At 49.1% G+C, this 18,912-nt stretch overlaps 2 protein-coding genes and 1 non-coding gene across 3 annotated transcripts in view; 1 reads left to right on the top strand and 2 right to left on the bottom strand.

Moving 5' to 3' along the window:
- Positions 1 to 8,099: 8,099 nt before the first annotated feature.
- Positions 8,100 to 8,184, bottom strand: TRNAY-GUA. The gene is given in 2 exon segments: positions 8,100 to 8,135; positions 8,148 to 8,184. It is a non-coding gene; the product is annotated as a tRNA-Tyr (tRNA).
- A 7,015-nt stretch (positions 8,185 to 15,199) lies between these two features.
- LOC119279829 (COBRA-like protein 1) lies at positions 15,200 to 17,118 on the top strand. The gene is made up of 5 exons (XM_037560930.1): positions 15,200 to 15,250; positions 15,426 to 15,494; positions 15,948 to 16,404; positions 16,491 to 16,645; positions 17,068 to 17,118. Exons 1-5 carry the CDS (start codon positions 15,200 to 15,202, stop codon positions 17,116 to 17,118), a joined length of 783 nt encoding a protein of 260 aa, XP_037416827.1.
- A 1,252-nt stretch (positions 17,119 to 18,370) lies between these two features.
- Positions 18,371 to 18,912, bottom strand: part of LOC119279827 (extradiol ring-cleavage dioxygenase-like) — a 39,770-nt gene continuing 39,228 nt past the window's right edge. Inside the window, exon 3 of the mRNA XM_037560929.1 lies at positions 18,371 to 18,563. Coding sequence (XP_037416826.1) covers positions 18,371 to 18,563 — 193 coding nt within the window. The remainder of the gene's footprint in view (positions 18,564 to 18,912) is intronic.

Here is an 18,912-nt window from a genome sequence, read left to right as displayed (position 1 = left end):
CGAGCTCGGGCCGCCGTCGCTTGTCGCTGCAGAGCCCTGCTCTGGCCAACCCCGCTCGCGCGACTCACCCCGCTGGATGCGCGCTGCCTCGCTTAGTCAAACGCATCTCCCCGATCCTCTCAACACGCACCGCAGCCACGCCCCGACTAGCTCCGCCCACGGCCTCTGCCCCGACTCGCCATCGGCGACCTTGCCGACCCTCCTAGCCGATGTGAGCCCCACCGTTGGAAGCGCGAGGCCACGCTCGTTTGAACGTGGTTTGCTGCACTCGTTTTGACCCGCGGAAACAGAATTCTGGCAGCCCCGAGCCCCTTACGTCGCGATTTCGGTCGCAGGCGTAGTTGCGGCACCGGCCACCGACGTGGCTGACTTGGGGGCCACCCTAGGGTCACTGCCAGCAGGCCCCATGGGTCCCCGTTGACTGGTTTGACTAGTCAACATGCTGACCGGGCTTCTCTATGACGCTGACGTGCGGGCCCCATCGTGTAATTAGTTTAACTAAACCAATTTTATAATTAAAATTAATTAGTTATTTAGTTAAGACACTCACAGGTGGGGTCCAGGTGCTAATTAACCTTGTTTAGTCTTAGTTAAACTTAGTTAAGCCCTCTGACAATGACATGTGCGTCCCACTGGCCCCACATGGCAGGTTTGACCCTGGTCAGCGAGTCTGTTGATTGTTGACATCATCCCGATGCAATGCTGACCTCATATTTCCTTTTCTGTTATTTAATAATTCCAGAATTTGTTTAAAACTTTAGAAAATCTTAGAAAATAAATTGTAGCTCGGATGAAAATATTTTCTACATGAAAGTTGCTCAGAACGACGAGGCAAATCCGAAGATGCAATACGTTTACCTGTCAGATGCCTCTAACTATCTGAACACAAAACTTTCCCCCTCCGGTCGTTTGTCTGACACAGGTCTAGAACCGGAAAAACATTCCCGGTTGAATTCCCCCTTCACATATATCATGTAGCCTTACGTTAGGTCACACCCGACACATCATATTGCCATGTTATGCTTTGTGATGCTATGCTTGCTTTATATTTATTGTTTCTTCCCCCTCTTCTCTCTGGTAGACCCTGAGGCTGATGCTACCCTGTGATTGACTACGTCGATGAGGACCCTTCTTCCCTTTCAGCGGAGCTTCTAGGCAAGCCCCTCCTTTGATCATCCTGATATCGCCCATTCCATTCTCATTCTTGCATTAGATTTTGCTACTGTTATTGTTTGCTCCTATTCTGATGCATAGCCTGCTTTTGTAACCTGCTTATTGTTACCTACCTGCTTATCATAAACTTCTTAGTATAGGTTGGTTAGTGATCCATCAATGATCCCCACCTGACCCTTGTTGCCCCTGCTTCATCATCGATGACTCGATCAATGTGATCGACAACCAGAGCCTGACACCTCGCATCACATCATGCCCCTTTTATTACTCGACTCTGCAGAGTTACCATTGAGTGCCGAGGTGAAACCTCATACATCACTCCTGATGAGATCTCTATAGTGTAGCTATTCGGTCATGGTCATCGAGGGTGATTTCCTCCTTAACCACTTCCGATACTACTCTGTTGTGCAACCCCTCAAGTGTGAACCTCGAGGATGGTTCCTCTTACGTTCACCTTGATGATTACATTGAGTGGAATCCACCGAGGGTGGTTCCTCAGGGTTCCCCTTGGTGTTAGACACAAATTTACTATGGTTACTATGACTTTACACTGAACCATGTTACTAAAGACGGGTTGGCCCTGAGGGGTACCCGCGCGAGCTTAATTGCGAGTGATGTGTAGTCGGGTTGACCTGGAAGGTGCTCGCGAAATAATTACGAGGCGTGGCCGGGCATTATTAGCCCTTGCTGCAAGTCCTCGAGACGGGGCAACGGGGTCATATCTTTCGTGAGTCTCTGCTTGTTACCGCGCGTTCCTAATCCACTATGATTTGGATATTTGATCCGAGGGGCCTCTGGCCTGATAGCACTAACCATCACATGGGCATAGTATGGGTGTTCTACATCGTATGCATCCGCCGAAGCTCAATAGACATTAGCGACTGAGCGGCGCGCGCCGGGTTGGACTGCGTAAGCACCTACCTTTTCAAGGAGGTAGTTAGGTCTGCTCACCGTCCGCGTTCGCAACGTGCAGGAGTTCTCGGGGAGATGGCCCATGACCCCTGGGGCATAGGGTTAGTCCGGCGTGTTGACCTCTCTATTAAGCCTAGGTTGGGTTGCGGCATATTGTTTGGCCGAGGCCGGGCATGACCCAGGAAAGTGTGTCTAGCCGGAGTTAATAGAGCATGGTGTGTAAGTTGGTGCACCCCTGCAGGGAAGAAAACATCTAGCAATAGCCTGTCCTACGGTACGGACACTCGGAGTTGTATCCCGATCGATACAACTAGAACTGGATGCTGAGGCATGATTTATATATGTTGCTTCGGGAGTTGAGAAAGGATCCTGGAGCGTTGATACAACAACATAAATATGACTTACATTATACTACTCTAGTCCCTCATGTTGCTGCAAGGTGGTGGTTTCCAGAAGATGCTAGTCTTCGATAGGGCTAGCTTCTCCCCCTCTTATTTTGGCATTCTATAGTTAGTCCGCAGATACTACCCCCTTTCATTGATACCGATGCATAAGTAGTGTAGATCCTTGCTTGTGAGTACTTTGGATGAGTACTCACGGTTGCTTTGCTACCCCTTTTCCCCCTTCTTTCTTCTTTCCGGTTATTGCAACCAGATGGTGGAGTCCGGGAGCCAGATGCCACCTTCGACGACGACTGCTACTACACTAAGGGTGCCTACTACTACGTGGAGGCCGCAAATGACCAGGAGTAGTTAGGAGGCTCCCAGGCAGGAGGCCTTGCCTTTTCGATCTTGTTGCTTTTGTGCTAGCCTTCTTAAGGCATACTTGTTTAACTTATGTCTGTACTCAGATATTGTTGCTTCCGTTGACTCGTTTGTATTCGAGCTTATGTATTCACGCCCTCGAGGCCCCTGGCTTGTAATATAAAGCTTGTATTATTTTAATTTGCGTCTAGATTTGTGTTGTGATATCTTCCCGTGAGTCCTTGATCTTGATCGTACACATTTGCGTGTATGATTAGTGTACGATTGAATCGAGGGCGTCACACAAGACAATGGGCTAAAGTTTCAGGAGGGAGAACGAATGTTGAGAGATGGCAGGATAGGATTAGGCATTTGAGGCAGTTCTTACGGGGTTGGGCCAAACACCTGAGTAGGATATATAAGGCTGAGAAGGAAAGGCTCCTTCTACTTATTCAATCCCTAGATTTAAAAGTTGAGTCCTCCGTTTTAGATACCAGAGAGCTGGAAATTAAAGTGCAGGCGGAATTGAGACTAAAAGAACTGCTTTGAGAGGAGGAATTGAAGTGGGCACTGAGAGCTAAAGTTTGCAAAATTGTCCAAAGGGATGATAACATGTAATTCTTCCACATGATTGCGACTGGCAAGCATCGAAAGAAGAGAATCTTTTAGCTTGAGCAAGAGGAGGGAACGATTTTAGGGTAGGAGAACCTAAAGGTTTATATCACCAATTACTATAAGCAGCTGTTTGGGCCTCCTGAGGATAATTTTGTATCCTTGGATGAGTCGAGGGTTGGGGATGTTCCTCAGCTCGCAGAAGATGAGAACGATATTTTGACAGCCCCATTTTCGAAGAATGAGGTGTTTGAAGCAATTTCCCAAATGAAAAATAATAAAGGTCCAGGACCGGATGGTTTTCCGGCGGAGTTTTATAAAAGGTGTTGGCACATCATTAAGGGGGACTTGCTCCCGATGTTCCAGGATCTTTTCTTGGGATAGTTACAGTTGTTTCACCTGAACTTTGGTACAATTACTTTGCTTCCTCAGAAGACAGAGGTTGTGAGGATTGAGCAATTTAGGCCGATCTGTCTTCTTAATGTTATCTATAAAATCCTCACCAAAGTTGGGGACTAATAGGCTTACGCAGATTTGGCATTCTGTGGTGCAGTCGTCTCAAACTGCTTTCATGCCGGACAGAAACATCCTAGAAGGGGTTGTGGTTCTGCATGAAACTCTCCATGAAATCCACGTGAAGAAACTAGATGGGGTGGTTTTCAAAGTGGATTTTGAGAAAGCGTACAACAAGGTAAAATGGCCATTTCTTCAGCAGGCTTTGCGTATGAAAGGATTATATCAGGCCTGGAGAGACCAGGTGGGTTCTTTCATGCAAAAAGGGAGTGTTGGAATTAAGGTAAATGATGACATAGGTCATTATTTCTAGACACACAAGGGTCTGAGGCAAGGAGATCCGATGTCGCCGATCCTGTTCAACATAGTCGTTGACATGTTGAAAATCCTAATAGGAAGGGCTAAGGATGATGGTCAGGTAGGTGGCCTCGTTCCACATTTAGTTGACGGGGGAGTGTCTATCCTACAGTACGCTGATGATACTATCATATTTATGGAGCATGATTTGGCTAAAGCTAGAAACATGAAGCTGGTTTTATGCTTGTTCGAACAATTATCGGGGTTAAAGATTAACTTCCACAAAAGTGAATTGTTCTGCTTTAGAAGAGCTAAAGAAGAACAACCAGCTTACAACGAATCTTTACCCTTCATGTATTTGGGTATACCAATCCACCATCGCAAGCTTTCAAACAAGGAGTGGAAGAGCATTGAAGATCGATTCAAAAAAACTAAGTTGATGGAAGGGAAACTTATGTCATATGGAGGACGATTGATTCTAATTAATTCGATTCTCACAAGTATGCCTATGTTTCTCTTGTCCTTTTTCAAAGTACCAGTTGGAGTACGGAAAATGCTAGATTTCTATCGATCACGCTTCTCCTGGCAGAGCGATGAATTAAAAAGAAAATACAGACTCGCTAAGTGGGATATCATTTGTAGGCCGAAAGACCAAGGGGGTATGGGCATTGAAAATTTAGAGGTGGAGAACAGATGTCTTCTCAGCAAGTGGTTGTATAACTTATCTATAGAGACAGATGCCACATGGGCCCAGATTCTTCGTAATAAGTACCTTCAGTCCAAAACCTTGTCCCGGGTGATGGTAAGACTGACTGATTTGCCTTTTTGGAAGGGACTAATGTGAGTGAAATCAGTCATTTTTAACAGGACAAAATTTGTAGTTGGAGATGGAACTTCCACAAAATTCTGGGAGGATACCTGGCTAGGGGGGATGCCCCTTGCAATACGGTATCCTTCTCTCTATAATATTGTTCAGCGAAGAGAGACTTACGTTGCAACAGTACTATAGTCCAATCCTCTTAATATTCAACTTAGGAGGACGCTAGTGGGAAACCGTTGGGAAGCTTGGCTCCATATTGTGAGAAGATTGATGGATGTCCAACTTTCTCAACAGCCCGATCAGATACGCTGGAAACTAGCTAAGAATGGGGAGTTTTCGGTTAAATCCATGTATTTGGATATTATCAGCATCATGCCTTGTTCGAAACATGTTTGGAAAGTCAAAGTGCCCTTAAAGATCAAAGTGTTTATGTGGTTTGTCCACAAACAGGTCATCCTAACTATGGACAATTTGGCGAAGCGCAACTGGACTGGATCTAAAAGATGTAGTTTTTGTGATAGTGATGAATCAATCAAACATCTCTTTCTTGACTGCCCTTTGGCAAAAAAATTGTGGAGGTCGCTCCACATAGCCTTTAATATAACTCCTCTGAATTCCATCAACACGTTATTTGGGACATGGCTAGATGAGATTGACGCAAAAACAGCGAGGCATATCCATGTAGGAGTATGTGCTTTATTATAGGCAGTTTGGAACTGCAGAAACGACTTGGTTTTTAACAGAAGAACAAACATTTATTTCTTGCAGGTTGTTTCCAGGGCCACTACACTCATCCGTATGTGGCCGCTACTCACTCCGATAGAGGCAAGGGAGCATTTGGTTACTGGATCTATCCGATGGGAGACGGTAGCACGGGCTATCTTCAACCGGTTTGGATGGCGGTCATGTAATAGGATAGGTGTTTAGTTTCCTATCTGTTGTGGTTGTCCTCTTTTTGCTTCCGTGCTCTTTTTGAGCATTTGTTCCTTTTGTTTGAGACCTCGAGACTTATGTTGGACCTTTTGATTATCAATAATATGGTCGTATGCATCTTTCTGATGCAGAGGCCGGGGCAAACCCCCTTTTCGAAAAAAGTAACCATAGCTTAATAATTTAAGTTACCACAAACCATCTGAGAAAACGGCCATGTTTATGAATCGATGAAGCTAGACATCTATATTTTATTTTATTTCAAAAGGAGGTTAGACCCCCAAGCTTTTGCATCATTATGATGCATATAGAATAGAGAACATAAACAATCAAGACGGAACATTTACAGGATATGAAGATAACACCTATGACTAAGTTAACTTCCTCCACGGCAACACCTTTAAAAAGGGATAAACGCCCATCAACTGGACGCCCATGTCTTGGTGTGGATCTAACCGCTGCCAGACCACACCAACGCAAGTTGCACTTTAGCATCCACCATACCATCGGAACCACTGCCCATGGCTAGATGCCGATAGGAAACTAGTGCGCATGTTGCTCATCAACGTCGGACTCTGCCTTTTGGCGCCTCAAACCTCCTCGTGTGAGGGTTGATGCCCTCATGCCAAACAAAAATCCACTTTGCGACACCAACAAGCATCGCACACGACCACTGCGTTATGCCTGCAAAAACACAGACACAACTGCAGATACTGTAGATGCGCAATTGCGCCCCTTGATCTCATTATCAGTCGTCGAGGTCCGCTGCCCCCGCCGCAATGACTAGCGGAGGCCCTCGTCCCCACCGTCGTGACTACTCGTGTAGATGTCGTTGACGATGATCTGTTCCTCGTCGCCTTTGGGAATGCTAACACCGCCAACACCGCCTCTACCTCACACCAGGATACCGACCCCAATGTACTAACACACAACACTGGAGCAGGCTTGCCAATATCTGCCCCGTCCCTGGGCCCCCATGTACGGTGACCCCTGACGCCTCCGCACTATTCCATGGCCGCCTTGCCCGAGGCCGGACCAACCTTCATCATCGCTTCTTTACCCAACGCCCCGATCTTGGCCGACTTTGGTGTCTAGGCATGTGACCCCATCGAACCAATCTCCAGCAAGCCATCTTGCTCGATCCACACTGGATCGCTCGCCATATTCATGGAAGCTGCCACCGCCGTGGCATCGCCCATCGAGTAGCCGCCGAAAAATACATAGTAGACATATTGTGTCATTGAACGGCCCGTCCGCTGAAGACGGACCAACCTTGACAGCCACAAAACACCCAGTCAGGCCAACGAGGCAACCTGATCGGCAGATGTAGCTAGCCAAGCGGGCAGAAAGGCTTAGCTAGCCAAGCCTTTCTCCGCCGTGGCATCGCCCGTCCGCTGAAGACGGACCAACCTCGACAGCCACAAAGCACCCAGTCAAGCCAACGAGGCAACCTGATCGGCCGATGTAGCTAGCCAAGCAGGCACAAAGGCTTGTTCCTAGCCGCAACAGGGGCGTGGAGACTCGGCTGGTGGCGGCGCCATGGCCGAATCGCTCTTCCGTAGAAAATGAATCAGGAGGGTTTTTTCCTCATACCCCGCCTGGTATCGATATGTCTTTGTGGATGAGCTCAAAAAATTGGGAGAAAAAAAATTATTTCTTTCGGACTCTGTGATGCACACAACAGTTTTATGAGTATCAAGTTTTTATCTTTTTTAATAAACATTTTGGCCCAAAAGCGGACAGGGAGCCACCAAAAAAATCGTGCTACATCCCAATCAAGCGGCCCAAGCATCGTCATAAGAAGTATGAAAAGAAAAGAAGGAATTCTTCTAAAAAGAAAAGGAAATGTAGACAAAAGAAGTGGTGACAATGTCCGACCTGCCGGATTCGAACCAGCGACCTACACAACAGTTTTATGAGTATCAAGTTTTTATCTTTTTTAATAAACATTTTGGCCCAAAAGCGGACAGGGAGCCACCAAAAAAATCGTGCTACATCCCAATCAAGCGGCCCAAGCATCGTCATAAGAAGTATGAAAAGAAAAGAAGGAATTCTTCTAAAAAGAAAAGGAAATGTAGACAAAAGAAGTGGTGACAATGTCCGACCTGCCGGATTCGAACCAGCGACCTAAGGATTGATCTGCAACACTACAGTCCTCCGCTCTACCAACTGAGCTAAGGTCGGCTTGTGTTGAAATTAAATGATTAAATGTTATATCCAATTTAATCTGTGACAAGGATTCGATCATGAGATGGACGATTTTGTTGATCAACAGTACTCGAGGGAAACAGAGAGTAAAGAAATGATTGGTGGTGTTATTTGGAATTATGTTGGGGACCCGGAGACATTGAGAGAAGGAAATACATTAATTAGGAACCTAATCTACATTTTGAGGACCCACGGGAAGCCATAAAACATGGGTACATGACTACATGCAATGAAGGCAGGCCGTGATTCTGACGAATCTCTTCTCGATATAGAGGAGGATCTCTGGGTAGTCTGGTGGATGTGAAAAAAAGGAAAATCATGTCCTTGCGTAAATTCTGGCAAAGACAATCACACAACATTGACCGCGAAAGGCTTCCGGACCGAGCGCGCGCCGTCCGACCAGGTGATGGCGCCCTACGCGTACCCCTTGCTGGCCCCGGCGCGGGCGAAGCGCACCTCGTATGCCGCCGCCGTGCACCGCCTCGAGAACAGCAGCCGCCGGGGCGACACCTTCACGGACAGGCCCGGCGGCGCCTCGACGGACGCCACGTACGTCACGTTGGACTTGGACGGCCCCACGTTCGTGGCGGTGCGCGACACGACGACAGGCTTCCCGGCCGCGAGCCGCGGCACGGAGATGGACGGGTAGTTGACGCTCGTCGCGATGAGGTCCTCCGTGTCCGAGGTCTCCCCGCGCGTGTGGGGACAGGAGAATCTGGCGTCGCTGGAGACCTGGCGGACGAGCTTGTCCTTGTAGCCGTGGTAGCAGAGGAAGTCGAGGTAGTCCCTTGTGGTGGTGTCGAACACCAGGCCGGGCTGAGCGCACGAAGCGGGCTGATCTCGCCGGCGCCCATGTCGTGTCCGGTCGCCGCCGCGTCGGTGCTGTTCGTCACCGGCTGCCGAGGTTGTTTCTCGTCGTCGCTGCATTGCGGCCACGATCGATCGTTTTTGTTAGAAAGGACAGAGAGGTTTGGTGGAATTGTCGTTGTATTGCTTGAGCCTCGAGGGCATATATATAGGAGTACAATGATCTATTTGGAATACAAGACAAGCCAGAACAAATCCTAGTCTATCTCGTCTTTCCTAATAAACATTATACTCAACATCCCCGCAGTCACAACGGTAGCGACGCAGATAGTGAGACTGGAGAAGAATCCGAAGGCAGGCCGACGGACACCCCCCACAGTCGTAACGGTCGACGCATCGCGGAGTCGTGGCTGGAGTGGCAACCGACGAGGTTGCTCAAGCAAGGCGATAGCCCTTTGTGCCGTTTGTCGAGGTAGCCGAGAGCGTGGGTGGTGGAGCCGTGGTCGAGGTAGCCATGCGAAGAATGCCGTGGTCGATGTCGAGTCGTGGTAGCCGGTGTCGAGAAAGTCGTCGTGGAGCCGCGGGCGCAAGGAGGCGCCGAGTTAGTCGTGGGTGCAGTGGTGTCGAAGTAGTGGTGCGCCAGGAAGTAGATGATGTTGACGACGCGTCGCGCCGGGGTTGCCAACCCCAGGGACACATCATAGACGAAGGCACGCGTCCGTGTTGCCAGCACCGGGCATGCGTAGACGGACGAAGACGAAGTTGACGAAGCGCCGCACCAGGCTTGCCGGGCCCGGGGACACGTTGTGGACGAAGGCACGCGGCGGTGTTGCCAGCACCGGGCATGCGTAGACAGGGACCTGCACGAGCTGTATGCCATGTCGAAGAAGTCGGAGAGGCCAGCAGAGAAGGACTCGACGACGGTTGCGGCGCCAATCGGCACGGGGCCAATGTCGCCCGCAGTTGTCGGAGTAGATGAAGAGGTCGGGGTAGATGACGACGACGCTGGCGACGGGCTGATGCTGGACAAAGACGAAGGAGGTGAACGGGCGGCTGCGGCGACTACGGGGGTAGCGGCGGCGGCGGCGACCTGACGGCGGTGGCGGCGACTAGGTTAGGAGCGCGGCGGCGGTGCTCGAAGTAGGCGAAGAACCCGACAGCGTGACGAAGACCGGCGCGGACGGTGGCGTTCCCGCGCCAAAGGAGGTGGTGCCGCGCATGCCACAGGAAGTCGACGCGCGGGGACGGCGGTGGACCGCGGGCCGCGGCGCTACGGCCCGAAGGGGCGACGCATCAGCGGCGGGCAGGTCGGGGCGACGACGGAAGACCTCGGGACGGTCGCAGGGACCGCGGGCCGTGGTGCTACAGCCCGAAGGGGCGGCACAGCGGCGGAGCGCGGGGTGGTGCAGCCGCGTGGACGACCTCGAGACGGCGGCGTGGACCGCGTGCCACGCTCGCTACGGCCCGACGGGGCGACGCAGCAGCGGCGCGAGCGTCGGTGCAGCCACGGGGACGGCCTGGAGCGGACGGCCTCGGGGCAGCGGTAGACCGCGGGCCGCGGCACTATGGCCCGAAGGGGCGACGCAGCGGTGATGCGGGTCGGTGCATCCGGGAGAAGAACCACGGGGCGGCGGCGCTGTGGCCCGACGGGGCGACGCAGCGGCAGCCCGTTGCTCGATCGGCGGAGGGGCACGCTGAACTCGGAGACGATCTTCACGGGACCAGCGGAGGCGCGCGTAACTGACGGGCCAGGTCGGTCGCGTGGCGTAGATGAGGCGGATCGCGGCGGCGAGCGGATGATCAAGCCGATCGCGAGCGAGGTTGGGGATGCCGCTTGGTGGAGGCGTGGTGGCGGCGGAGTCCGAGATGAAGCCGGCAGCGGCAGCGGGCGGCAGGGCGGCTATGATTGGCCGCCGCATGGCGCGAGGCCGCCGGGTCGGGGTGATGCAGGAGTCCCGGTCGGAGCAGGGCGGTGACGGCCGGCGTAGATCGACGGGCGGGCCGGCGCACGGACGACGGACTTGAGGGCTGCCTGTAACACGAGGCCGCCGGGTCGGTGAAGTAATCGGCCGGTTGCGCCGATGTCAGAGTAGAGGCGCGAGGTGTCGACGTCGACGGTGGGCGACGCAAACCGATCAAGAAAAGATCGGAAAACCAAAAAGTAGACGCCGATCAAAGCGACCGACGAAAGAGAGAAAAATCCGGATCAAAGGATCGGGAAAAAGACTCTCTAGGGCAGCTGGCCAACACGGCCGGCGGACGAACCCTAGGTACGGGCGGCGCGGCCCCCAGCGGCGGTCATGGAGGCCGACCACCCCAGGGGCGGCGCGCGGGTGCGGAAGCGGCGGCGGCTAGGGTTTTAGAACCCGGAAACTAGTACCATGTTAGAAGGGAGAGAGAGGATTGGTGGAATTGTCGTTGTATTGCTTGAGCCTCGAGGGCATATATATAGGAGTATAATGATCTATTTGGAGTACAAGACAAGCCAGAGCAAATCCTAGTCTATCTCGTCTTTCCTAATAAACATTATACTCAACATCCCCCGCAGCAAAAAGAACACCATCACGCAGGGCCAAAGCTTCTGCTACCAATGGATCCGTCACTCCAGGATAAGGCTTGCTCCAGGCCGCAAGAAAGGCAGTCGAAGACTGAGCGATCCCTCCTGCACCCCCTTTTCTCTCCTCACTAGAGATACTTGCATCAGTGTTGATCTTAATCCCATGACCCTTAGGTGGTCTCCATCTGTATCCAGTCAGGACATTGGTGTGCTCCACAGGAAGTTCTAGCACCGCTAAAGCATCCTTGATCGTTCTCATAAATTGGACTGGGTTTGAACTTTCCTTGTCATGTGTAATATTATTTCTGGAAGTCCAAATCGTCCACATAACAGAAACAATTTTTGCCCTATCAGTTTCTTGAAACCTTGGGTAACAGAAACAATTTTTGCCCTATCAGTTTCTTGAAACCTTGGGTCACAGAGTATATCTTTCATCCATGTTTCTTCGTGGAGACCAGGAAGTTTCACTTGTAGCCACTCTCTTGCTTCCCCCCAGAATCTCTTTGCATGAGTGCACTTAATCAGCGCATGCATCAAATTCTCGTCTGCAGCTAGGCAGACTTTACATCTAGCTGTGGTGGCTATATGTCTGTGCTGCAGTGTTCGCTCGACAGGAAGGATTCCCCGTAGAATTCACCAACAGAACACACGAACTTTAGGTACCACTTGTAGCTTCCACAACCTTGACCATAATTGTTTTTCTGTCTTTGAAGTACCCGTAGTCGTCCCTTCCTCTAGAGCTAAGTGCTCGTTGCGAGTCATAAGAGCCCGATACGCAGATTTTACAGTATAGACACCCATCTTCTCCCACGCCCATGCCCAGAAGTCCTCACCTCCCCCTTGCCGCAATGGTATGTTCAAGATAGCATCAGCATCGGGAGCGATAAAATTCCTCCTGACAATATCCACCTTCCATAACCAAGAGTCACTGTCAATGAGATCGGAGACTGTGTGTAATGTGTCACTTCCAACCTGCATTGATGGCTTCATGGAGAGCTTCCCTTGGATCCAAGTATCATTCCAGATTGACACCGAGGAGCCATCCCCAATGCGCCTGACCAAACCCACTTTGAGCGCCTCCCTCCCTGCTATAATAGCACGCCAGGTAGCCGAGGCGTTCTTTGGTACAGTAGCATGCATGAAGTCCGTGAGAGGGAAATACTTCCCCTTCAACATAGGACCACAAAGAGAGTCTGGGTTTGTGATCAGTCTCCATCCGTGCTTGCCTAGCATGGCCAAGTTAAACATCTCAAGATTCTGAAAACCCATCCCTCATTGTACCTTCGGTGATGCGAGTGTCTGCCAATCAACCCAGTGCAACGAGCGCCGGTCGAGAGAACTACTCCACCAATATTTTGCCATACTAGATGAAATCCCCTTGCAGACCTTCTTTGTCAGTCTAAAACAACTCATTGAGAAAGTGGGTATAGCCTGTATGACTGACTTCAAATGAACCTCCCTCGCAGCACAGGAAACAAGTCTCTCTGATCCGCCATTTAATTTACTTCTGATTCGTTCCCCTATATGATCAAACGTCCCACTTGTGATGAGACCAACTGCTGTCGGAAGACCAAGATATCTCTCATTAAACGCTTCTACAACGATGCCCATCAAACTCTTCATTGCTTGGCGATCTGTGTCAGAGGTGTTTGGACTGAAGAAAATGGAACTCTTTTCTCTGTTCACACACTGACCCAAGCAATCTCCGTAAATTCTGAGAATATCATTCAGACGTCGCGCACTTTGCTATTTTGCTTGCATGAATATCAAACTATCGTCCGCAAAAAGCAAGTGATTGATCCAAGGTGAGTTCAGACTCACCCTTATACCTTTGTCCACGTACGGTCTGCCAAAGTTATTGAGCAAAGTGGTAAAACCCTCCGCACATAACAAGAACAGATAAGGTGACGCCGGGTCCCCTTGCCTTAAGCCCCTCGAAGGGGAAGAGAACGGTAAAAGCTCCCCATTCACACGGACAGCAAACCTTACCAAAAAAACACACTTCAAGATGAGTCAAATAAAGGACGTGCTGAAGCCAAGACATGCCATAATTGTTTCTATGTAGTGCCATTCAACACGGTCGTATGCTTTCATCATATCTAGTTTCACCGCACACACACTATTTTTTCCTTTCCTCCTCTTTCTCATCTCATGAACACTCTCATAGGCAATAAGGATGTTATCCGTAATCAGGCGACCTGGTACGAATGCACTTTGTTCTCCTCCTGTTATGTCATCCAAAAAGATCCTCAACCCGTTTGCTATACACTTGGCTGCAATTTTGTACATGTACAGGACAGAGAGGGATCGGTCTATATTGATTAATGCACTGGGGGTGTCTCACCTTAGGAATAAGCGTGATAGTTGTGTCGTTCATCCCCGCTGGTAACTCGCCCCCATGAAGAAATTCCAACACAGCCTGAATGATGTCATCCTTGATCAAGCTCCAATGCCGCTGGAAAAAACCCACCGTAAATCCATCCACCCCCGGGGCCTTCGATGGTGCCATCTGAAACAACGCCACTCTCACCTCCTCTGCTGTGTATGGCCTATCAAGAATCTCATTCATATCCATGTGTAAAATGCTGCTAAATTTTTTTCATTAGTGCGTGCAAAATTATGTTAATGGGATATCCAAGAATTTACTTTCGCCTAATGCCTATGTTCTGGTAGAAAACCAATTGTATGTGACAAAGAACTCACCCTTTGTTCGTTCCTGCATGTCGCAGCGACTCATGGAACGTGTGGCTACTCCGAGATACAGAACGGGTACGGTGACTTCCCCACGGCTTTGTACCTCTGCGGCAAAATGTCCACAGATTGTTCAACATCATGGGTATTGATTTGCAGAAGGCGCCGAGGAAAGCACACATCTGACCCGCGGTGACCAAGCTTACAGATTGATAGTCTGCCAGCAGAGAAGATGGTGATGGGGGCCACACACACGGTGTCGTTGTCATTGAATTCCCCAAAGATGATCCGCGTTAATAATCTTTCATGACCTATGTTAACTCGAGGGCACTTACAAGTTACAAGAAGAGACTAAACATTTGTCGCTAGTAGTTTTGTTATTTTATCCTCCTGAATGCTCCCGGCATAAAGGGGGAGGAAGGAAGGATACAATCCATGTGTAAAATGCTGCTAAACTTTTTTCATTAGTGGGATATCTAAGAATTGACTTTCGTCTAATGCCTATGTTCTTGTAGAAAACCAATTGTATGTGACAAAGAACTCACCCTTTGTTCGTTCCTGCATGTCGCAGCAACTCACGGAACGTGTGGCTACTCCGAGATACAAAACGTGTACGGTGCTTCCCCATGGATTTGTACCTCTGCGGCAAAATGTCCACAGATTGTTCAACATCGTGGGTATTGATTTGCAGAAGGCGCCGAGGAAAGCACAAATCTGACCGCGGTAACCAAACTTACAGATTGATAGTCTGCCAGCAGAGAAGATGGTGACGGGGGCCACACACACGGCATCGTTGGCATGGAGGGAACGAAAGGAATCGCCCTGCCTGTGCCCGGCCGTGTCCATCCCACGCCACTTTTACCTGTGCCTGACACACACGACATCAGCTGACTAGGAGCGAGCTTGGAGAGCACTCTCTGTTCTTGAGCAAGAGCCATGTCTCCTCCTCCTGCGTTGCTCCTCCTTCTGCTCGCCCTGGAATTGTTGGTTGGTTCACCAGGTCGAGAGCTTTTCCTACCTCCTCCTCCTCCTCCTCCTCCTCCTCCTCCTCCTCCTCTCTTCTTCTTCCTACCTCTGTAATAAGACCAGAACTTTTCCTTTGCCGCTTTGTCCTCCCAAATGTTCCTCTGTTGTTTTCCGCAGGAGCCTAGGACCCCCTTAGGCCTTGATCCAACGGGCGAACATCACAATCAGATGGGATGTGAGGAGCTGGGTTCCAGATGGCTATTTGGTACGGATGAATCACTTATTGAACAACAATAATGTCTCTACAATTCCACATTATGAAATATGCATAAGCAAATCTTTTCCTCTCCAAGTGATTACAATAATCCTTCTATAAATCTTATTTGCCACGTAAGTTGGAAAATAAACAATCATTTCACAGGCTTTTCACCACAATAGGAAAGAAAATTTTATTTTCACACTGTAGAATGTTCAGGATACAATTTATAAAGGAAGAGAAAAAAACATTGGGCATATGTATCTCTAGCAGTAGTCAAGGAAATTACAATAATGAAATTACCAGCAAACAATGACTGCTCGGGCATGAGACTGTACCTTTCGGTTGTTTGAACTATCCATCCACCAGCTATATTTCGAGTTCAACGGCCAGTGCAATAAATGTTTATACTCTTCCCACTTACTCTACTTTCCAAATGCTGACATGATGTAATTTCTCCAGGCTGAGGTTTCACTATTCAACTTTCAGCAGTACCACCACATTCAGCCACCGGGATGGAAGCTTGGGTGGGTGTGGTCAAAGGAGGTAATCCGGTATGTGCAAGGTGGACAGGCTACAGAGCAAGGTGATTGCTCGAAATTCAAAGAGATTATCCCTCACAGCTGCAAGGTGAACCCGGAGATAGTCGACTTGCTTCCCGGGGCACCTTCCAATAGGAAGAGGGCCAACTGCTGCAAAGGAGGAGTCCTTAGCTCACTGGCACAAGACCCTGCTAATGCTGTGGCCTCCTTTGAAGTTTCAGTTGGTCGATCAGGGACCACAACCAAGACCCTGGAATTGCCTGTGAATTTCACTCTGAAGGCCCCTGGTCCAGGGTATACCTGTGGGCCTGCAACCAAGTTAGATGAACCTACAAAGTTCACTACACCAGATGGAAAGAGGAAATCTCAAGCCCACAGTAAGCCATTGTCTAATTTCTTGATGCATGGAAAGAATATCTCAGTAACTAGCATGCATATCTGACTGTTTATTTTATTTTTATAGTGACATGGACTGTGACTTGTACCTACTCACAGTTTCACGCTCTGACGTATCCAGCGTGTTGCTTATCTCTCAGCGCGTTGTACAACGATACACTTGTTACCTGCCCCAAATGCTCATGTGGCTGCCAAGATAGCAGTACAAAACCAGGAACCTGTGTAGAGTAAGTTACATTTGACATAACCCAAATAAATTACAAAAAATTGGATTTTCTGAACCAAAAACCAGCATGGATAGGGGGCATATGCCCCCCCTTCGGCTCACTTCCCCACATTGTATTTATGCAATAGTTATTTATAATTGAGTACATTATAATCTTATTTGCATCATATAATCACATATATATGGTGTATTGAGACTTTATTTGCCAACTAAAATTATGTTTTTATTGATTATACCTTTTTATTTTTCATGATATATGACATATATTGTTGAAATTTTATATGTTACTCTATTAATGTTCATTGTGCAAGGTGGTAATCTGGTGTAGAAGGAGGTAATCTGGTATGTGCAAGGTGGATAGGCTACACAGCAAGGCGATTGCTCCAAATTCAGAGACATTATCCCTCACAGTTGCAAGCTGAACCCGGAGATAGTCGACCTGCTTCCCGGGGCACCTTCCAATAAGTAGAGTGCCAACTGTTGCAAAGGAGGAGTCCCCGACTCACTGGCACAGGACCCTGCTAATGATGTGGCCTCCTTTGAAGTTTCGGTTGGTTAATCAGGGACCACAACCAAGACCTTGGAATTGCCTGTGAATTTCACTCTCCCGGGTATACTTGTGGACCTGCAATCAACTTAGATGAACCTACAAAGTTCACTACATTAGATAGAAGTAGGAAAACTCAAGCCCATAGTAAGCCATTGTCTAATTTCTTGATGCATGGAAATAATATCTCAGTAACTAGCATGCATATCTGACAGTTTGTTTTATTTTGCAGTGACATGGACTGTGACTTGTACCTACTCACAATTTCACGCTATGAGGTCTCCTACTTGCTGTTTATCCCTCTCAGCGTTTTACAATGACATGCTTGATACCTGCTCCAAATGCTCATGTGGCTTCGAAGATGACTGTACAAAACCAGGAACCTGTGTAGAGTAAGTTACATTTGAGATAACCCGAATAATAAACTAGAATGAAGGGCCAGCTTGTTGTTCATTTGTGTGACAGTGGATGCCAAGATAGCTATATGTTGAACATGTAGCTATCTTTAATTTTACTTTACCATTTACAACGGACATATGGAGCTGGGTTGCTGCCTATCTCTTTGACTATGTTGAACCTTGTATGCTTGCTTTCATTTCCAATGAAAATGGGTTATGTGCGAGACCCCTGTTCATCGAGGGTGTGGGGTTATCTTTCTTCTAAGAAATATTTCGAGGTCCCATATACCTTATCAGGAAAGAAATATTTACACTGCCAAATCAGTCCCACTAGATCTGAGATGATGCATATTTTAATGTTATACTAGCAAAATTGCTCATGCATTGCATCAGAAAAAAACATATGTGGTTCAAGATTTCACGAGTCCAGGTCTTCTATTTAATACATTAGGAAGACAATGGTTTTCATCTCAAGCATCACCGACTTAGGGCATGTTGAGTAGCACTCCAGCATTGACTCCGCTGTCATGACCTCTAGCACATTCTCACACCACCGACCCGAGTCCTTGCTTCACTCTAAAGTCAAACGTTCATTCCTTCTCTACTGCGTCTCTCTTATTACAAACCAACCGCTATGTGAGCCCAGGGTGGCCGTTTTTTTTGAGCTGGGACATCTTGCATTCCTATTTCCAATGCAACATAGGGTGAATGTACCAGTGCGGCAAAGCTTGATCACGGCCGTCAGGCCTTTTTTTAGGGATTCGCGGCCATCAGTCCTAGTCCTTCGTGGTGAAATGGTATGAGGCGTATGACATGTTGGCTTCGGCCCAGCTATGGTGGATGAGCTCCGCCTTGGGCTTGTCCCCGATGGCGCCGAGCGCGACGTGCGGCGGGTAGAAATGCTCCGGCGACGGGTGCGCCGTCTTGGCGTGCGGCATCTTCTCCTCGTAGTTGTTCACGTTGTCGTACCTAGCAGCCATGACAAGCAATGCAAGTTGTCGCGATATCACGAGGCGATTGCTTTGCAAGTCCATCGTGGCTGTGGCCACCAGGCACCAGCTCAGCATTACCTCCGAGCGAGAAGCGAGTCCCTGAGCCAGGTGTTGAGCTCTATAGCCGCACGGAGCCCGGTGAGCTCTAAGCTCCCGTCTTCGGACTCGGTGAGGAGTTCCAGATCTGAGGCTGGAACTGCGGTTGAGGCCGCGAACCCTTGGAAGATCATGTCTTCTCGGATATCAGCGACGTAGTTTAGGTTTCTGAAACTGATCTGATGACCAGGGGCATAGTTGTCGATCTGTTCTAGCTGACCAATCGAATT

This window comes from Triticum dicoccoides, chromosome 3B (assembly GCF_002162155.2).
Source record: "Triticum dicoccoides isolate Atlit2015 ecotype Zavitan chromosome 3B, WEW_v2.0, whole genome shotgun sequence".
In the NCBI taxonomy this organism is placed as follows: Eukaryota; Viridiplantae; Streptophyta; class Magnoliopsida; order Poales; family Poaceae; genus Triticum; species Triticum dicoccoides.
Note: the sequence above shows the minus strand (reverse complement) of the source record. Positions and strands in the feature narration are given on the sequence as shown.